Consider the following 18,803-nt stretch of genomic DNA (forward strand, 5'->3'; position numbering starts at 1 on the left):
TAAATGTTCGTTCCCTTCGTAACTACTGATGAGCGTATGTTCCGGCACGCACAAGCCGGTGGGACATTAATGCAGTGTAGCCCAGGGCTGTGGCGGTCCCTGGGGATGACGTAGCCAAACTGGTTTATTCCTCTGCTTGCAAGAAGGGGTTGGGGATCTCCTCGCTGCCGTCTGCAGGTGAGATCAGCACAATCAGAGTGCCTCGGGCGACGATCAGGCCCATTGAGCGGGTGGTCTTGTTGCCCTCGTCATCTGCGAGTGTTAATACCGAACGGTGAGATAAGAGGGTTGCGGTGACCTACCACGCATGGTCTCCTTGACATCATCGAGGACCAGGTTCATCAGCTGGTCGTAGCCCTTCAGGGTTCCGGTGACTGAAGATGAGTCAGTATATAGATCATATAAAATCGCATTTCAGACCGATAGAACAGTATAAAGCAGTCATAGGTCAAAGGGAGGATATGTAAGAATGAAAGTGATTGAAAATGTCAGACATACCTTCACGACCACCGTTGAACTTGACCTGAACCTCCTTGTCCATATACTTGTTGAGGTCCAAGATGTTTTCCTTCTTGGGCTTCTCCTGTGCACCGCCACCACCGCCACTTTTCTGGCCGCCGCGACCACCACGACCACCCCCACGACCACCGCGGAACGAGCCTCGTTCAGACATTGCAGTGAACTATTTTTGACGAGCAAATGAAATGGAAAGAAAATGGTTCGGAAACACGGAAAACACGGATCGGGATACAAGAGACGTACAAGGACGAGGGGGCGGCTATGAGGGATTTTTAGGGACGACGGTGGTCAGTCCGCCTTGTATTGGGATTACCGCCGTACGGTGGTCATTCTGCCCCGGGACCGCATGAGGGATCCCGCTCGGAGGTATTTTACCACTGCAGTACGAGTATCTTCCGTATCTTCCGTTACCTCTCACAGCATTCCAGCTCCCTTGCCTTAAAAGTCAAGAGCTCTGGGTCTAAGTCCATGCAGGTTGAATGCTTATCGAAGTTACGCAATGTTTCAGGTAACGGGGCTAACCTGAATGGTTCGGCTGTTCAGGCATCAGCATAACCATAAAATGGGGACCTCCACAAGGCTCAAGGCTTGATTCTTGAGATCGGCACTGTGAAGATATCTCTCCTTTTTTGTATATGAGGTTTATTTGGTGTGCTCAGTACCTTGGTTCTGCTACGTATACCCTGCAGCCTACGGGTATATTGTTGGCCAGCGGAACTTGAATGCTCCGGCGGGACTCCGCTGGGCTAAGTATACCCTCCACTTCCAGAGTTGCGTTTGGAATTTTCTGTAACGTGAATGCCTGGGAGAGATAGTCCTACTTCCTCGTCTGCACGATTATCTCATTAAAAATAAAATAAAATTACTTCCACCAGGACTAAATAGCTCAAGGCTAGTACCTAAACGGACTTCCATCAGTTCCGGGCGGACACAGATCACGTTTTTCCTCTCCACTCCCGCTCGTCAGGTCTAACTTTCTGGATTCCTCCCTGATCCTCTCTGTCCATGCTGCCCTTATAATTTCCTACCTGCCGGTTCATCTCCGCGCACACTCTCCCCGCCGTCTGATTTGATCCTGGGAGCCCCTTCCCTCCGAAAATCACCATGTCTAATATGGAGGCTCGCGATTCCCGCGAATCCCACAAGAGGCCTCGATCGCCAGGCGAACAGCAGATGTCGTCCAAAGTCCCCAAAATGCAGTCGAACCACCTCCAGATCAACTACCTTGCGCGCCAATATCCAGATAACCTCCCGCTGGTCTCCGTCGATGATACCATGCCTGCGATCATCCACCTGCTGGGGGAATATGATGGCGTCCTACACCGCCATGAGAGCATCGCGGGAAACCTCGGCGCATGCCCGCTGGGTCCGATTTTGATCAAGCGCTTTGAGCGTCTGTTTGACGGTCCGCCACAAGTGCTGAAGTCGCATGGCAAGGACGGCCCCACCGTGACTTGGCTGGACGTGGTGGAGTTCGCGAAGAACAAACCGGAACAATTCAATCTGGAGAAGTCGCGCAATGGGGTCCGAGTCTGTCAGTTCTATACCAAGCAATGTCGCGTGGAGATCAGCGAAGAGGACTTCGTGTTGATCTCCTCGGGAATGCCGCAGAAGATGATTCCGCCCCAGCCTATCATTGAGGATGAGGAGAAGGAACTGGGTGCGCTGGAAATTCTGGAGAAGAACCTGCAGCATATAATTCAAATGGCAGATCAAGGTAGGCAACCACACTATCGAATACCTCTACCAGGGCGGCGTTAACTGACGTGTATCTTCTAGTCTCTGCCCGAGCGCGACAGCTCAACCATCGTCTGAAGAATCGCCGGAATGCAATTGTCACCCGGCGTGAGAACGACGCCACCTTGCATGCGCAATCCCGATCTGCCACTGATATATGGCGCGACGCTAATGGCCATGGCCCTGTCAACGGCCATGGCTCATCTAATGCATCTCCGTCGGGGTTTGTTGCCGTCAACGCCCATCGCCCTGAGGGTGAGCAGCACACTGAGGAAAACCCGATTGCGTCGCAATTCATGTTTTCCCAAGCCAACACCGAGAATGTCACCATGATCAACGGGCAGTCGATCAAAGGTGCCTCGCCAACCACCCGCGCGGATCTGATGAAGAGGTTCTTCACAACCGCAGACCGCCACGCCCGTGGCTACGACGACGTTACGACCCCCATCAACCCCCAACCCCTCCCTCGGCCTCGCGCTGAAGAAACAGACTACACCCTGTACAACCCAGCCACGGCCACCCCAGTCGCAATCCCCGGCACACCCTCCTCTCTCCTCCTCCCCCCCCCAAATCCATGCAACAGGAAAAAGACGACGGCGGCCCCTTCAAACTCGAAATGATCGCCCGCATGGAAGAACTACAGCGCGGCGAGCGCGTCATCCCACCCTGCGACCGCTGCCGCCGCCTACACATGGACTGCCTCAAGAACCTCACCGCCTGCGTAGGCTGCACCAAGAAACACGCCAAGTGTTCCTGGCGAGACGTCAAAGAAGACGAAATCACCGCCATGCGCGCAGGAATCTCCACCAGCACCAGCTACGACCAGGACCGCTCCGCCCTCACACCCCCAACATTCACCGGACCCCTCCCGCCCATCTCAGCTGAACGCGAACGCAGAGACTACGAAGAAACCTACACCGGTCGTCGCGAGTCTGCCCCCCTCAGCCCCGAAACCAACCTCCCACTCCGCCCCTTCCAAGGTCCCTATGGAACTCCCTTCGAGCGATAATTCGCCCCGTCGCGCTATGAGCGAGACCGAAGGTCGTCCACGCCCTCAACACCGTGAGGACGTCGATCCAGATGCCAATCAGCGCCTGATGCAGGCGATTATGGATACCGTTGATCATCATACTCGCGTCGCTGCTGCTGTGCAGGAGAAGGAGCGTGGGGCGGAGCGGGAGACGGGTGTTACTGCTCCGCCCCCTGCTGTGGTGCCGGTTCCCATTGCTCACGGGCCTAGTGGTTATGAGCGGGAGCGGGAGAGGGAGCGTGAAAGAGAACGTGAGCGCGAGCGTGAACGAGAGGCTGAGCGGGATCGGGATCGCGACCGCGATCGTCGTCTCGTGCAGACGTGAGTGGAATATCCTTGTACAGTCTTATATTGTTATTTTGTATATTTGTTTGGCGAATGGGTGGAATGGGCGTATCTTGTTATATATCCCTACAATGAGCGATTATGGTTTTCTGGATCTCACTGCACGTAAAAATGTATCCATTTGATTTTAATTCCAAGGGAAAACCCGAATGTTGTGATCTCATGGATTTACGCAAGGTCCCAGGTGTGAAGTATATATTCCTGTGCTCACAACTTCACCTCGACACTCGAACACCAGAGCTGGACACTTTACATCCGTAGATCCAGCATGTATACCCCGCCAATGCCAAGTCAAAACCTTGGATAAATGCTAAATTCCAGTCCTTACCTTGAGAGGATCATCTCATGCTTAGTGAGAGATGACCAACGCCCTAATGCGGATGTGGGGAAAGACCGGATATATTCTCAGCCAGACCTCAACGCACGTCTAAAGCCGTTAATCCGACCAGCCTTGGAAACGCTACACGAAAGAGACTCTATTTCCGAGCGGGGCCATTGCGGGGGAGATTGAGCCAACTGCTTTCTTTTCGACAGCTTCTGATTGACCAGCCAAGCCTCCGAGGTCGATCCAACCTCCCCTACAGCTTATTGGAGAAACTCAGACCGGAACTCAGACCGGAACTGCCGATCAGTGCCGAAAGTCTTGAATATAATAATTCCACTCCCCAGACTCTTTTCAAGCTTCGATATCACAAGCCTCAATTGATCAAAAAAATACACAAAACCGACAAAATGGACCCCTCCCAAGTCAAAATCCCGCCCATGAAAAACCAAACGGTGGACAACATCACCGACAATGTAATTACCATCAACTCACTCTGCGAAGACGAGCGCATGAAATATGTCCTCGAGCGTCTCGTCACACACCTCCACGACTTCGCCCGCGAAACCCGTCTCAGCAGCGAAGAATGGATGACCGGCCTCACCTTCCTCAAAGAAGTAGGCCAAATATCCTCCGACGTCCGCCAGGAATTCATCCTGCTCTCCGACGTCCTCGGCCTATCAATTCTCGTCGACTCAATCGACCACCCCAAGCCCAAGGGCTCAACAGAAGGCACAGTGCTGGGTCCCTTCCACACGCACGACGCTGAGGAAATGCCCGCCGGCGACTCCATGTCCCACGATCCAAAGGGCGAGCCATTGCTCGTCGTTTGCACGTTGAAGGATATGGAGGGGCGGCCGGTTGAGGGCGTCAAGATTGATATTTGGGAGACTGATTCTACGGGACATTACGATGTACAGTATGAGGGACGAGATGGTCCTGACAATCGCTGTATTATGCGGTCGGATGGGAGTGGTGTCTTTTGGTTCAAGGCTATTACACCGGTGCCATATCCAATTCCTCACGATGGGCCTGTGGGTCGGTTGTTGAAGAAGTTGCATCGTCATCCGTACCGTCCTTCGCATATGCATTTCATGTTCGAGAAGGAGGGTTACGACCATTTGATTACGTATGTTATTTCGCGGTTCGGAGCTTTGAATTATGCTAATTCTTTATACAGTGCGCTCTACCTTCGCAATGATCCCTATGAGACCTCTGACGCTGTCTTTGGTGTAAAGGATTCTTTGATTGTGGATATTGGCAAGGCTGGCCCAGAGCTTGCCAAGAAGTATAACGTTTCCGAGGACCATGCGGTGCTCACATATGACTTTGTGCTTGTGTCTGATGAGGAGACGAAGCAGCTGCGTGCTCATAACTCAAAGGTTGCGCTGGATAAGCTTGGACGGAAAGTGAAGATTGTCAATGGGCTCCCTATTCCAGACTTGGACTAAACACCTCGGTGAACTATACCGTCTTGACTGGAGTAATTTACGAATGAATTATTGACTCGATTTTGATAATATTTTGTCCATTTTAACTTGTGAAGAAATAAAGACTCTTCCAAACGTAATGCCAACATCACCAGTCCCCCAAATGCATTCCAAGGTTGCATGTGCAACAAGTTGTGTACTTTTAGAGCTGCGAAACCAATCGTCATGACTGTACATCGATTCCAGTGTAAATTGAAACACGTCGCACAATTGAGATCACAATTGATGAAGTCGAACTACCAGTCTGGGCCCGGCATTGCTGGAATCCTAATAATTGCACAGTTTTCATCGAGACTGTAATGCGTCCCCGATCAAATATTCCACTCTGCTGCCCAGGTGTACCCGTGGTTAACTTGTAGCTAGCTATATACATACGTGGGAATCACTATGGAACTGTTTTCATATTATCTCCCTTATCGAGTCAGGAACTATGCGCTCTATTCTCGTGTTGACTGTTACTTCATTGGCCTCCACCCTGGTCATACCAGATGGGGACATGATAGCAGGTCTCCAGCCTCAGGCACGGCTAGTGGACCAAGGCGAAAGACCTGATTTGAGTCCGTGGTGGGCCATTAACCCTCTAGACGACGAGGAGTGCCCCACGAATTTTGACTGGAGTTCAAAATCCACCAACTTTGAGCATTGGAGCAAGAATAATTGTCCTTGGGACAACGAAAGCTCTCCTGGAAAGTGGTTCAAAGACGAGCAATGGCCCGGACATGACGAGCACCCCGGACGAGACAGATGGCCCGGTGATGATCATGGACATGGCGAATGGCCAGGCCACGGCGACAAACCACATCACCCTCCCAGGTATCGACCACACCCAATCCACGGACCAGGCCACAAACCCGGCCGATGTCCAGGACCACAATGCCTCACAGACAAAACAACCTGGGAAGCAATCCAGCAGATCGAGCAGACGTCCCGACTAGCCGAGCTAATCGGCAACGACAAAGACCTAGTTGAGCTTCTGAGCAAGAATGGAAACTACACGATTTTCGCACCGACGAACCAAGCTCTCAGACAATTGAGGCATATACCCGAAGACGCGATCTCTAACTTCCTCCGCTACCATATCGTGCCGGGACGAGTTCATCTGCACGAATTGGCTTTCCACCAGACTCTGCCGACAGAGCTCAATGAGACATCTCTGGGGAATCTGCCTCAACGCATTCTCATTGACCGTGATGAAGAAGTATTCCTCAATCGGAAGAGTATGGTTCTCAGAGCGGAGATAGTAAGAGAGCCCCCCTCCGCCTGCATTGTATCCCGCTAAGCCAGATAGGTGACTAACAACGGTGTAATCCATACCATTGATAGCCCACTGTTCCCGCCACCTGATACGCGAGCGCTGATTCCGGAGTATAGTATCTTCGCGCAGGCGCTGACACAAGCCAAGCTCAACCACCATATGGATCCAGCTAATCGTAGCGGAGGTACGACGTTTGTGCCAACGAATGGGGCGTTCAGGAGGCTTGGCCGCGGTGCGAATGAGTTCTTGTTCTCGAAGGAGGGAGCGGATTGCTTGCGGTCCTTGATTGAGTATCATATTGTGGTGAATAGGACTCTGTTCCCGGATGTGTTGTATACGGATGGCAAGGCAAAAGAGCTATTTGCCGATTCGAGACATGCGGTTGTTGAGATGGAGACTGTTGAGGGGAGGGAGGTTCGGGTTGATGTCGAGGTGAGGATGCGGGTTAATGGGTTCAGCAGGGTTGTTGAGAATCTGTTGGCGAGGGATGGGTCAGTTTTGATGCTGGAGAGAGTTTTGATACCGCCCCGCAAGGTCAAGCATAAGGGAGGGAATGAGGAAGAGAAGTGGAAGTTGAGATTGGTGGATGAGCTGGACTGTGATCATGAGCATGAGCTCTGATAAGTTATGACTCTACGTTTGGGAAAGGGAATTTGGAAAATTTCATTCTTATGTTTGGATGGATCTCAATAAGATGCGCACGAGGGCGAAATGGTTGCTTGCGAAATGAAACAGATGGAACCTCGAAAAAGGGTTAGCCCCTTGTAGACACTATCTAGCCGGCAATTTACCAGCTTGAGATGTGCAACTGAATGGTTAAGAGTGCAAGCAAACCAGGAAAGTAGCAGGGAAACAGCCATGAGCAAAGTATTTCTTCGCTAGTGCATGCGCCTGGTGGGGGGTTTCAGCAACGCCTGGAAGGATGACTCGAGGGCCTTCTTCACTTCCTTGTAGCTGACAATGAAACAGCTCTGCTCGTCACGGCCGATCAATGTGATCTTCTCATCACTGCCGGCATCGAGTTTGTTGAGACATGTGAGCACATGGCCAAGATCGACGACAGGGTCGCCTTGGGAGTCTACCATGTGGAAGACGTAGTCGCGGAAAAGCTTCAGGAAGTAGCGCTCTCCGGTTTCGGACCAGCGAGGGTCAAGATCGTATTCAGGACGTTCATTGACGAGGCCAAGCTTGGTCATGAGACGCACGAGGCGTGCATTCTCCAGCTCGCGGGAGAGGTCGGAACTGAGCTGATCATCCATATGCAGGGCTGAGTCGAAGGTCGACATCAGCTGAGCTGAAATTCCGTGAATGAAAGTGTCAATGTCTCTGAGCGGCTCCTGCTGCAGCGAGTTCAGAAGCCAGACGACAGAGTTCTTAAGCTGGGGGCTGTAAGCACGAGTGAAATGCTCCATGGCCTTGGTAGGGTTGTGCATAATGGTAGGAGAGTTGGCACCCAGAGTGAGGATAAGTTGGCCGAAGTTGACGAGATCCTGTCGCTGGAGATCGGGCACAGTGCGCTGAGTATCGAACTGGACGACATCAAGCACAGCACAGGCGTTGATGCGAAGGCGGTTCCTTCCCGTGAGAAGAACCTTGCTAGGCTCGAGAACCCGAGCAGCAAGACCATTATCGTGAATAGCCTTCACGGCATTGGCGATCTGGGTCATGTAGCCCCAGAGAACCTGCTCAGGGATGTGGGCATTGTTGCGTGGCGGGAATCGATTGCCGAGACCCATGTTTCCGGCACCCAGGTGCTGCTCCGCCAGTGTCTTGGAGAGAGGGTGATAGTCAGTGACAAAGATCAGAGAGCTATCTTGGAAGCTGCGGCTAGTGAATGCATCGTGCACAGTGACCACGCTGCCATTGCAAACGCGTTTCCAGGCTTGGACAGAGCGAATCGCCTTCTCATTTGTGAGACGGAAGCCTGCAGTTGTTAGTATGTGTTTAAAGAACAGCTATAAAGTATTGTCATACCTTCAAGTCGACGAAGGGCATAGAAATGTCCATCTTTGCTGGACTGTGCCTTGTAAATCCAGCTTGGGTAGCCAAATGTTGCAGCGTTCTTCTGGTGGCTCAGATCTAGGGGAACAAGAGAGTGGAAATAGTCGACTTGTGCGGGGAGTTGGGTGTCTAGACAATGTCAGTGAAAGCAAGCACAATCGTGATCAAAGAGTTCTCATACTAGGTAGGGTTTGGAGGGTAGCTGCAGATTTCTTTTGCAGATCCTCACGTATTTCATTGGGGAGGAAGAGATCGTGCACATTCCGCTGATACCCCAGAGTGTTCTGGCTGTGAGGGCCGATTGGCGCATAGAGATGGTATTGGACCTAAAGTAAAGTGAGGTAAGCGGGATTGCCAAAAGTGAGCCTCGTGAAAGATCAACTTACCGGTTGCTGGAACCCAGTTTGGTTCGCAAAGAAAGCACCTCCCATCGCAGCTGTGGGATCATGGGAATACGGATTGGCAGAGACAGGGCCAACAGCACCAGGTGTCATCGGGGTAGGAGTGGTCACGAATGGATCAAAGGCAGTGGGAGAAGCAATGCCTCCATTCCCGTTACCTTGCAGAGGTCCCTGTTGATGAACGTAAGCCAAAGGGGCCCTTGGAGGATACTCGACCACGCCAACAGCATTGATGCGAGGAAGAGGGAGAGAGGCAAGGGTTGAAATAGGTGGCTCAGCGTCATCTGGCATCTTGATATCACTGCAAGTGGGTTGCATGGTTTGAGAATGCACAGGAACGGGATGAGGGAAGAAGGGAGGGAAATAGAGCACGGTGGTCACGAGCTCGACGAGCTCAAATGAGGGTAAGAACGACTCACCACATCGAAGTTTTGGGGAATGAACTCCTGCACGTCAGCCACTGTCCAGTCTTGAACTGCTTCTGAGCGTCCCGAAGGAGTGCTCGTGTTGGATCCTTCTTTCCATCAGCAAAGCTCTGTGTTCCTCACCACGATCATCGATCATCACCAGGACTTACTTGTTGAGGTCCGAGGTTGGAATGGAGCAGCGCTAACGGCCTTGGGAGAAATGGCAGTGGATTTCTTTGGTGCTCCATTCCCAGAGAGAGACGATGGAGTGAAGCTGGGTGAGTCTACATTGAATCTCTTTTTGCTATCGGAGAAAGAGACACCGTCAGCAATCATTCTCCAGAGCTATCCCCAGCGAGACGTTGAGTGTGATATTCACCTATCTGATTGGTGCGCATTCAGTTTGGACGGGTCATGATTGAAAGCACATCCTGGATACCCAAGTCAGCTTCAACACACCGACGGAGGAGCCGTCATACCCTTGTCCTCATAGCGACAACGGCCATATATAGTCACATTACGGCACAAGGTGTCTTTCGCGTTTTCTGGCAATTAGAACATGTTGGTTAGCGATATTTGTCCCAAAGAAGGTGTTTGTCTTATGGACATTAGATCGAACACGATGGCAACCACGGTGACAGGGTACCAGGAAACACGGAGATAGCGGGGCACACGAAGGCGATATCGCCAGCTCTCCTTTCTTTCTCTACGGACTTACCACGGCTCTTCATTTTCGGTGATCCAGTTATCCGACGTGCGTCCTCCAGCGGAGGCTTGCCCGTTGACGCCATTATGCCTTGCTTTTATCCACTCGTTGATGCGGATCAGCGCAAGAGAATCCCCATTGAAACAAGGCTTGGGATAGAACGGAAGAAGCTGTTAAGAGGAAACCGCATTCCCCTGTCTCGGTCTGATGTTGTTTGAGTTATCGACGGTTGTCGTGTTTGGCGATCAGCAGCGGATCAATTCCGGGAGAGCCCACGGACGTTGGGCGGTACGTCAGCCGATATCAATAGCGGAAATTCACGAATGGGTAAGGATAAGACCAAAGCCCGCTCGCATCCCATGGAACGATTGCGACAGAACTGATGGGTTGAAGACGCGGGGCGGATGATCTCGATTGAGCGAAGGGGGATAGGCGCACGGACCAGGCGGTCAGGACGAGCTACAGCAGGCAGAGGCCAGCTTGAGCTTCAACGTTCGCTATGTTCTACCCGTTACAATTGCACACGTGCCAATGCCGTCACTTCGTTTTTCCATCGTCCATGTAATTTGATCTCTTCTGCATACTGAGTTTATGGCCCCCGAACCTCCCACACAATGTCGAGCCCCGAGCTGGACCTAGATCGGCTCTCCGATAGCGAGAGAACTGCGCTAGAAACGTACATGGCTGTGACAAGTCAAGAACCATCAGAGGCTATTCCCCTTCTCCAACGCTCAGAATGGAACGTGCAGGTGGGTACTCCATACCGCGGATTATGGGCGAGACGCGCCCTCGATCTAGTGCACTAACGGATCCCCGCATTCTAGATCGCGATATCCAAGTTCTTTGATGGAGAGGGCCCAGATCCCCTCGCAGAGGCCCGCTCTGCTATGGACCAAGCGCCTCCACCTCAACAAAACCGTCGAACCCAGAATCTGATGAACGAAGACTTCACCGAGCGCCTGTCGCAGATCACTCGTGTTACGGATCCGGCGCCGCAAATCAGTACACAGTCCGGGGACCAACCTGTCTACCGACCCCCATTGATCATTGCGCTACTATTCATGCCATTTAATTTGGTGTACCGACTACTATGCACATCTTTCCGCCTGTTCGGGCGCTTGTTTCCCTTTCCTCCCACGATTGTTCAACCGAACGGCAAGCCCTGCCCTGCGAGGCGCCCGCCAGAACACCACAGGTCGTCGTCCCCTCGGGCCCAAGGATACCGCTGCTCGCTTCATTCGCGAGTTCGAGGAGGAGTATGAAGCACACCCAATCCCCTTCTTGGAGAACGGATACAACATGGCTTTGGAGAAAGCGCATCGCGATCTGAAGTTCTTGTTAGTCGTCCTTCTATCGCCTGAGCACGATGATACGAGTAGCTGGGTCCGAGATACCCTGCTGGCACCTGAGGTGGTGGAGTTCATCAACGATCCCCGCAACAACCTACTAGTGTGGGGAGGCAACGTCCGTGACTCCGAAGCCTACCAAGTCGCAAACTCATTGCGCGTCACCAAATTCCCCTTCGCAGCAGTGGTCGTTCACACACCAAATGTCTCATCGACTGCCATGTCTGTCGTTGGAAGGATCGCCGGAGTCAACGCACCGGCAGAGGTCGTTACCAAGCTCCAAGCAGCCGTTACATCAAACCAAGAGCCATTAGAGCGCATTCGATCTTCCCGCGCAGAGCAACGAGCTTCGCGTAGCCTACGTGAAGAGCAAGACTCAGCCTACGAACGTTCATTGGCGATTGACCGAGAACGCGCCCGCCAACGCCGAGAAGCAGAGGCGGAGCGCCAGCGCGAGGAACAAGAAGCCGCAGGACGCCAAGCGGCGGAGGAGCAGCGGCGCCGAGACCTTGCGCAGTGGAAGCTCTGGCGCGCGCAGTCGGTTAGTGCCGAGCCCGGGCCAGACGCTAAAGATACAGTAAGGGTTAGTGTTCGGCTCCCTTCTGGCGAGCGCATCATGCGCAAGTTCGCGCCTGACGCCGATCTCGAAGAGCTCTACGCGGTGGTCGAGTGCTGGGAAGCCTTGCAGGATGCAGATGCACCTCGAACGAGTGAACCAGCGGGGTTTGTGCACCAATACCCATTCAGACTCGTTTCACCGATGCCTCGGGTAGTTTATTCTTTAGATGACGGAGGCTCGATTCGCGAGAAGATCGGTCGGGGAGGCAATCTGTTGGTGGAACCGATTGAGAACGAAGACGAGGAGGACAGCGAGGAGGACGATGCGACCGTGGTGTCATGAATATGACTGATCGAACACTGTGGAACACGTGGCTCTTTCATACAACAAACTTCGCTTTTCTACAAATGTACATTTCTGTATGGAGTCCTTCGTACTTTTCTAAGACAAAAAATTCCTTTCACCGTTTCCCCTGGGCATCTGCAAGTCTCATGAGCCACGTCTGAGTCAGATTTCCAATTTGGCCACAGACTTGCATCCATGTGTACAGGGGTTGAGTGTCCACGGGTGTAATGGCGTAATTATGAGGGCAGCCTAATGCGGCCTGAGAGCAGTCAGGTCAGCCAGGTACGCCACCCGGAGGTCAGCCATACATATAGCCATGAGAGCACCAATCGGCCCACCTCTCGCCCGTCTATGCACATCAGCGGGCTAGATCGATCCGAAGCCGTAAGGGGGAATTAGACTAAAAATCCCGGTTTTATACAGATGTCAGTACGGAGTAGGCGTACGTGTCCGTACTTGTACAAAGTAGAAAGTTCTTACACATGAAGTAAGTCAATTGTACAGTAGTCATGAAGTCTAGAAGTGTATATCAAAACCTGAGACGCAAGTGGGGAGAGGCGAATAAGATTGGCATTAGAGTTGTGCACCCAAATTAAGAGTGTTTGGAGAGGTTCGGCGGACCCTGGTTAGTCAGCCGGATGCTGAATTCCCGGCATCCGAGCCAAGATCTTCTGTCTTTTTCGATTTGCTGTCTACTTTGATTTGCGGACGGATCACTTTGATTCCGATGAAGACGCCCATGGCTCTTGTCTTGATCACGGACTTCCCACGGCCCTTTCATGTAGTACTTTATTTTATATTAACTCCGTATTCTTTTCGTACCCGTTTTGGGCTTATGCTCAATTCCTGGGGTACGACTCAGTTTTCGATATTCGATATTCGATATTCCATACGAAGTACGGAGTATACAAACCCATTTTCCAAGCTAAAACCTGAAACCCTACCATTGTGATGCGTGAGAGATCGAAAAATTTAGGCGATCGGAGCTAAGGCTGTAAAACAAGTATGATAATCCACATTAATTGCTGTCCTTGGCAACGATTGACACCGATGAACACGAACCCTAACCGGAAAGATCAACCAAATACCAGTCAACGCGTAAACCAATACACAAAAATATGGAAAATATGGAAAATATGAAGAAAAGGTAAACCAAATCTTAAAAAACCAAAAAAACCCCAAATAATAATCCGGACCCTCGCTAGTCCGCCCCCGAGATCTATTTCGACTGCCAAACCGGCGGAAGCCACCTTCTTCTCAACTCCCGATTGGTCTCACCATCTCGAATTCGAATCCTTTCCTTTTTTTCAGTATACTTAACCACATCTCTCGCTCATTGTGGTATACACTCCTTATTTTGTGCCTTTTTTTAATGTTCCATTCCTGACCTACACACTCTCGTTACCCATATACTCCACCCCTTTATCCCTTAATTCACAACTGGGTGATTCCTCCCTCTCTCCTCCCTGGGGACGAATCCTTTAATCCCAGTTGATATATATATTGACTCCAGTCGGAGGCCATGTCGTTACTTGGCACGGTCAACCCGAACGCTTATGCGTCGGAGGAAAGCTATGTCGCCGCCATGGAGGCTCGTCGCCATGACCCCGGAGCCTGCATGAGTATGTCGAACGCCAGTACCATGATTCCCGATAACTACGAAGCCATCGATGAGGCGCACGCCGATATTGAAGTGCGCAGCTTAGCCCAACAACTCACACGTCAATCAACGCGGCATTCAATCGCGTTGGATGTTGCCGAACAAAACACCTTCGCCGAGATCGATGAGGACTCGACCCTCAACCCCAACAGCAGCAACTTCAAGGCCAAGCATTGGATGAAGAACTTCTTGGCTATCAACTCTCGTCACGGCGACAAGGACCTCAAGCGCGAGGCTGGCCTTGCATTCAGAAACCTAAGCGTTCACGGATTTGGAAGTCCCACCGATTACCAGAAAGATGTCGCCAACTCGATTCTGGAGATCGGTGCCTTGATGCGCGCCGTGGCTGGAACCGGCAAGCAGAAGATTCAGATTCTCCAGAACTTCGACGGTCTGGTAAAGAGCGGAGAGATGCTGGTTGTTCTCGGTCGCCCTGGATCCGGTTGCTCGACCTTCTTGAAGACCATTGCCGGAGAGATGAACGGCATCTTCAAGGACGATCTCTCTTATATGAACTACCAGGGTATCTCGGACGAACAGATGCGCACTCAGTTCCGTGGTGAGGCTATCTACACTGCGGAGACTGATGTGCATTTCCCCCAGCTTTCTGTCGGAGATACCTTGAAGTTCGCTGCTCTTGCACGCGCTCCCCGCAACCGGTTGCCCGGTGTCACTCGTGAGAAATACGCGGAGCACATGCGCGATGTGGTGATGGCTATGTTGGGTCTTACCCACACCATCAACACGCAGGTCGGTAACGATTTCATTCGTGGTGTTTCCGGTGGTGAGCGCAAGCGTGTCAGTATCGCCGAAGCCACCCTTTGCGGCAGTCCTCTCCAGTGCTGGGATAACAGTACTCGTGGTCTGGACAGTGCCAACGCTTTGGAGTTCTGTAAGACCCTGAACCTGATGGCCAAGTACGCCGGAACCACCTGTGCTGTGGCTATTTACCAGGCTTCCCAGAGTGCCTATGATGTCTTCGACAAGGTTACTGTGTTGTACGAAGGTCGCCAGATCTATTTCGGTCCCACCGACGAGGCAAAGCAGTTCTTCACTGATATGGGCTTCGAGTGCCCCGAGCGTCAAACCACAGCCGATTTCCTCACCTCGCTTACCAGTCCCGCCGAGCGCGTTGTCAAGGAGGGCTATGAGAAGGTCGTTCCCCGTACCCCCGACGACTTCGCCCTCGCCTGGAAGAAGAGTGAGGCATACAGACAGCTCCAGGCTGAGATTTCCGAATACGACGACAAGTACCCCAAGGGTGGCGAGGCTTTCTCGAAGTTCGTCGAGTCTCGCAAGGCTATGCAGTCTAAGAACACTCGTACCAAATCCCCTTACACCATGTCCGTTGTCGAACAGGTCGATCTCTGCGTCCGTCGCGGTTTCCAGCGTTTGAAGGGAGATGCCAGTTTATCCACATCTGCCTTGATTGGTAACTTTATCATGGCCTTGATTATCGGATCTGTGTTCTACCAAATGCCAGAAGACACCTCCAGTTTCTACTCTCGTGGTGCTCTTCTCTTCTTCGCCGTCCTCCTGAACGCCTTCTCCAGTGCTCTCGAGATCCTGACTCTTTACGCCCAACGCCCTATTGTCGAAAAGCAAGCTCGGTACGCCATGTATCATCCATTCGCCGAGGCGATCGCCTCTATGCTGTGTGACATGCCGTATAAGCTGCTCAACTCGATCACTTTCAACGTGCCGCTTTACTTCATGACTCGTCTACGCCAGACCCCTGGTGCTTTCTTCACTTTCTTGCTCTTCTCCGTTATTACTACCTTGACCATGTCAATGGTGTTCCGAACCATCGCTGCTACCTCGCGAACCCTCTCTCAGGCTCTGGTACCCGCTGCCATTTTGATTCTGGGTCTGGTCATCTACACCGGTTTCACCATTCCTACTCGCAACATGCTTGGCTGGTCTCGCTGGATGAACTACATTGACCCGATTGCCTATGGCTTCGAGTCACTGATTGTGAACGAGTTCCACGGCCGTGATTTCCCCTGTGCCAAAGATGGTTACGTCCCTCTCGGACCTTCATACCTCGAGGTCGGCAACTTCAACAGAATCTGCTCGGCAAAGGGTGCTCAGGCTGGCGACACCTTCATCAACGGTGACACCTACTTCATTGACAGCTTCCAGTACGCCAATAGTCACAAGTGGAGAAACCTGGGTATCATGTTCGGTTTCATGATGTTCTTCATGGCAACTTACCTGATCGGCACTGAGTACATTTCCGAGTCCAAGTCCAAGGGTGAGGTTCTGCTCTTCCGTCGCGGTCAGGCCCCCAAGAAAGCCCCCAGCTCCGATGACGATATCGAAATGACTTCCATGACCCCAACCGGTCGCAAGGATGACGGTCCCGTTACCGACGCTGGAATCCAAAGACAAACCGCAATCTTCCACTGGCAGGATGTCTGCTACGATATTCAGATCAAGAAGGAAGAGCGCCGTATCCTCGATCACGTTGACGGTTGGGTCAAGCCTGGTACCTGCACTGCGCTAATGGGTGTTTCCGGAGCCGGAAAGACTACTCTTCTGGATGTTCTCGCCACCCGTGTAACTATGGGTGTTGTTTCTGGTGACATGTTGGTCGATGGTCGCCCTCGCGACCAGTCCTTCCAGCGTAAGACCGGTTACGTCCAGCAACAAGATCTTCACCTGCACACCTCCACTGTCCGCGAAGCTCTTCGTTTCAGTGCTGTCCTCCGTCAACCTGCCCACGTACCTCACCAAGAGAAGCTCGACTACGTTGAAGAATGTATCAAGCTTCTTGGCATGGAGCACTACGCTGATGCTGTCGTCGGTGTCCCCGGTGAAGGTCTCAACGTCGAGCAGCGCAAGCGTCTCACTATTGGTGTCGAACTCGCTGCTAAGCCCCAGCTACTTCTCTTCTTGGACGAGCCTACTTCCGGTCTTGACTCTCAGACTTCTTGGTCCATTCTCGATCTCATCGATACCCTGACCAAGCACGGTCAAGCTATTCTCTGCACCATTCACCAGCCCTCTGCTATGCTGTTCCAGCGTTTTGATCGCCTGCTCTTCCTCGCCCGTGGTGGTAAGACTGTCTACTTTGGAGATATTGGTGAGAAGTCATCCATCCTCTCCGATTACTTTGAGCGCAACGGTGCACCCACGCTTCCATCCGACGCCAATCCCGCTGAATGGATGCTGGAAGTTATTGGAGCAGCCCCTGGATCCCACAGTGAGATTGATTGGCCTGCCGTCTGGCGGGAAAGTCCCGAGCGCAGAGCTGTCCACAAGCACCTCGACGAGCTTAAGGGGACTCTCTGTTCGCGCCCCGTCGAAACGACAAACAACGACCCTACCGCTTTCAACGAGTTCGCCGCGCCCTTCTCTGTCCAACTTCGCGAGTGTCTGGTTCGTGTCTTCAGTCAATACTGGCGCACTCCCGTCTACATCTACTCCAAGATTGCTCTCTGCTCTCTCACGGCTCTCTACATCGGTTTCTCCTTCTTCCACGCCCAGAACAGTATCCAAGGTCTCCAGAACCAGATGTTCAGTATTTTCATGTTGATGACTATCTTCGGTAACTTGGTGCAACAAATCATGCCTCACTTCGTGACTCAACGCTCCCTCTACGAGGTCCGCGAGCGTCCATCCAAGTCTTACTCCTGGAAGGCCTTCATGACAGCAAACATCGTCGTCGAACTCCCCTGGAACACACTCATGGCCGTCCTCATCTTCGTTTGCTGGTACTACCCCATCGGTCTGTACCGCAACACGGAGTTGACACACGATCTCCACGAGCGCGGTGCCCTGATGTTCCTCCTGATCTGGACCTTCCTCCTGTTCACCTCCACCTTCGCACACATGGTGATCGCCGGAATCGAACTCGCCGAAACAGGTGGCAACATCGCCAACCTGGTCTTCTCCCTTTGTCTGATTTTCTGTGGTGTCCTCGCCACACCAGACAACATGCCCGGCTTCTGGATCTTCATGTACCGAGTTTCACCCTTCACTTACCTCGTCTCCGCAATGCTGTCCACCGGTACTTCCGGCGCTCGCGTTACCTGTGAGGACATCGAGCTGCTTCGATTCCAGCCTACCAGCGGCAAGAGCTGCGGCGAGTACATGCAGGATTACATTTACGGAACCAGTTCCTCACCAGCTGCTGGTGGCTACCTGACCAACCCGAATGCCACATCCGACTGCTCATTCTGCAGTATTTCCGAGACAGACACTTTCCTTGCTGGTGTGAGCAGTCACTTCGAAGACGCATGGCGCAACTTTGGAATTATGTGGGCCTTCATCATCTTCAACGTCTTCGGTGCTGTGTTCATCTACTGGCTCGCCCGTGTTCCCAAGGGATCTCAGAACAAGAAGAAAACTGCTTAAATGTTGTTTTTGAATTCTTGTTTCTTTTCCGATCCTTCTTTCCCCTTGGTCTGAGCTTGTCTCGGATCTCTTTTTAAAATGACTCCTTCTCCTCTTTTTTTTGGTCCTTTCTCGGTGTGGATTCAGTGTTACTCCTGTGGTCTATTTTCTGTTTTTTTCTTTTACTTTCATGATGATTCCATTTCCTCTGGCGATTCTTGCATTTATTGCGACCTTGAGTGCTTTGCACAAATTGTTCTTATTTGTTGGCTTTTTTCGGCTGCATATACACACTATACACTGTCTGGAAAATGGGGTTCCTCTAGATAATAAATTAGATAT

General features: G+C 52.1%; 7 protein-coding genes across 7 annotated transcripts; 5 read left to right on the forward strand and 2 right to left on the reverse strand.

Annotated features, from left to right (window-relative positions):
• Positions 1 to 124: 124 nt before the first annotated feature.
• On the reverse strand, positions 125 to 673 carry N7506_006627 (U6 snRNA-associated Sm-like protein LSm7; the record flags this gene model as incomplete). Its single annotated transcript, XM_056955920.1, has 3 exons — positions 125 to 252; positions 303 to 374; positions 499 to 673. The coding sequence occupies 3 exons, from the start codon at positions 671 to 673 to the stop codon at positions 125 to 127; spliced, it is 375 nt and encodes a 124-aa protein (XP_056810254.1).
• Positions 674 to 1,623: 950 nt separating this feature from the next.
• Positions 1,624 to 3,611, forward strand: N7506_006628 (Zn(II)2Cys6 transcription factor domain-containing protein; the record flags this gene model as incomplete). The annotated part of the gene is made up of 4 exons (XM_056955921.1): positions 1,624 to 2,236; positions 2,299 to 2,780; positions 2,840 to 3,236; positions 3,298 to 3,611. 4 exons carry the CDS (start codon positions 1,624 to 1,626, stop codon positions 3,609 to 3,611), a joined length of 1,806 nt encoding a protein of 601 aa, XP_056810255.1.
• A 752-nt stretch (positions 3,612 to 4,363) lies between these two features.
• On the forward strand, positions 4,364 to 5,404 carry N7506_006629 (intradiol ring-cleavage dioxygenase; the record flags this gene model as incomplete). The annotated part of the gene is made up of 2 exons (XM_056955922.1): positions 4,364 to 5,082; positions 5,134 to 5,404. The coding sequence occupies 2 exons, from the start codon at positions 4,364 to 4,366 to the stop codon at positions 5,402 to 5,404; spliced, it is 990 nt and encodes a 329-aa protein (XP_056810256.1).
• A 469-nt stretch (positions 5,405 to 5,873) lies between these two features.
• N7506_006630 (fasciclin domain-containing protein) lies at positions 5,874 to 7,319 on the forward strand (the record flags this gene model as incomplete). Its single annotated transcript, XM_056955923.1, has 2 exons — positions 5,874 to 6,683; positions 6,732 to 7,319. 2 exons carry the CDS (start codon positions 5,874 to 5,876, stop codon positions 7,317 to 7,319), a joined length of 1,398 nt encoding a protein of 465 aa, XP_056810257.1.
• Positions 7,320 to 7,576: 257 nt separating this feature from the next.
• On the reverse strand, positions 7,577 to 10,298 carry N7506_006631 (PAN-complex poly(A)-binding subunit PAN3; the record flags this gene model as incomplete). The annotated part of the gene is made up of 9 exons (XM_056955924.1): positions 7,577 to 8,622; positions 8,673 to 8,828; positions 8,881 to 9,025; positions 9,086 to 9,493; positions 9,520 to 9,614; positions 9,678 to 9,811; positions 9,887 to 9,938; positions 9,987 to 10,052; positions 10,226 to 10,298. The coding sequence occupies 9 exons, from the start codon at positions 10,296 to 10,298 to the stop codon at positions 7,577 to 7,579; spliced, it is 2,175 nt and encodes a 724-aa protein (XP_056810258.1).
• A 529-nt stretch (positions 10,299 to 10,827) lies between these two features.
• N7506_006632 (clathrin-mediated endocytosis regulator UBX3) lies at positions 10,828 to 12,460 on the forward strand (the record flags this gene model as incomplete). Its single annotated transcript, XM_056955925.1, has 3 exons — positions 10,828 to 10,962; positions 11,038 to 11,321; positions 11,374 to 12,460. The coding sequence occupies 3 exons, from the start codon at positions 10,828 to 10,830 to the stop codon at positions 12,458 to 12,460; spliced, it is 1,506 nt and encodes a 501-aa protein (XP_056810259.1).
• Positions 12,461 to 13,985: 1,525 nt separating this feature from the next.
• N7506_006633 (pleiotropic drug resistance family ABC transporter) lies at positions 13,986 to 18,482 on the forward strand (the record flags this gene model as incomplete). Its single annotated transcript, XM_056955926.1, has 1 exon — positions 13,986 to 18,482. The coding sequence occupies one exon, from the start codon at positions 13,986 to 13,988 to the stop codon at positions 18,480 to 18,482; it is 4,497 nt and encodes a 1,498-aa protein (XP_056810260.1).
• Between the last annotated feature and the right edge of the window lie 321 nt (positions 18,483 to 18,803).

Source organism: Penicillium brevicompactum, assembly GCF_028827555.1.
Source record: "Penicillium brevicompactum strain IBT 35665 chromosome Unknown utg000005l_segment0_segment0, whole genome shotgun sequence".
Classification (NCBI taxonomy): domain Eukaryota; kingdom Fungi; phylum Ascomycota; class Eurotiomycetes; order Eurotiales; family Aspergillaceae; genus Penicillium; species Penicillium brevicompactum.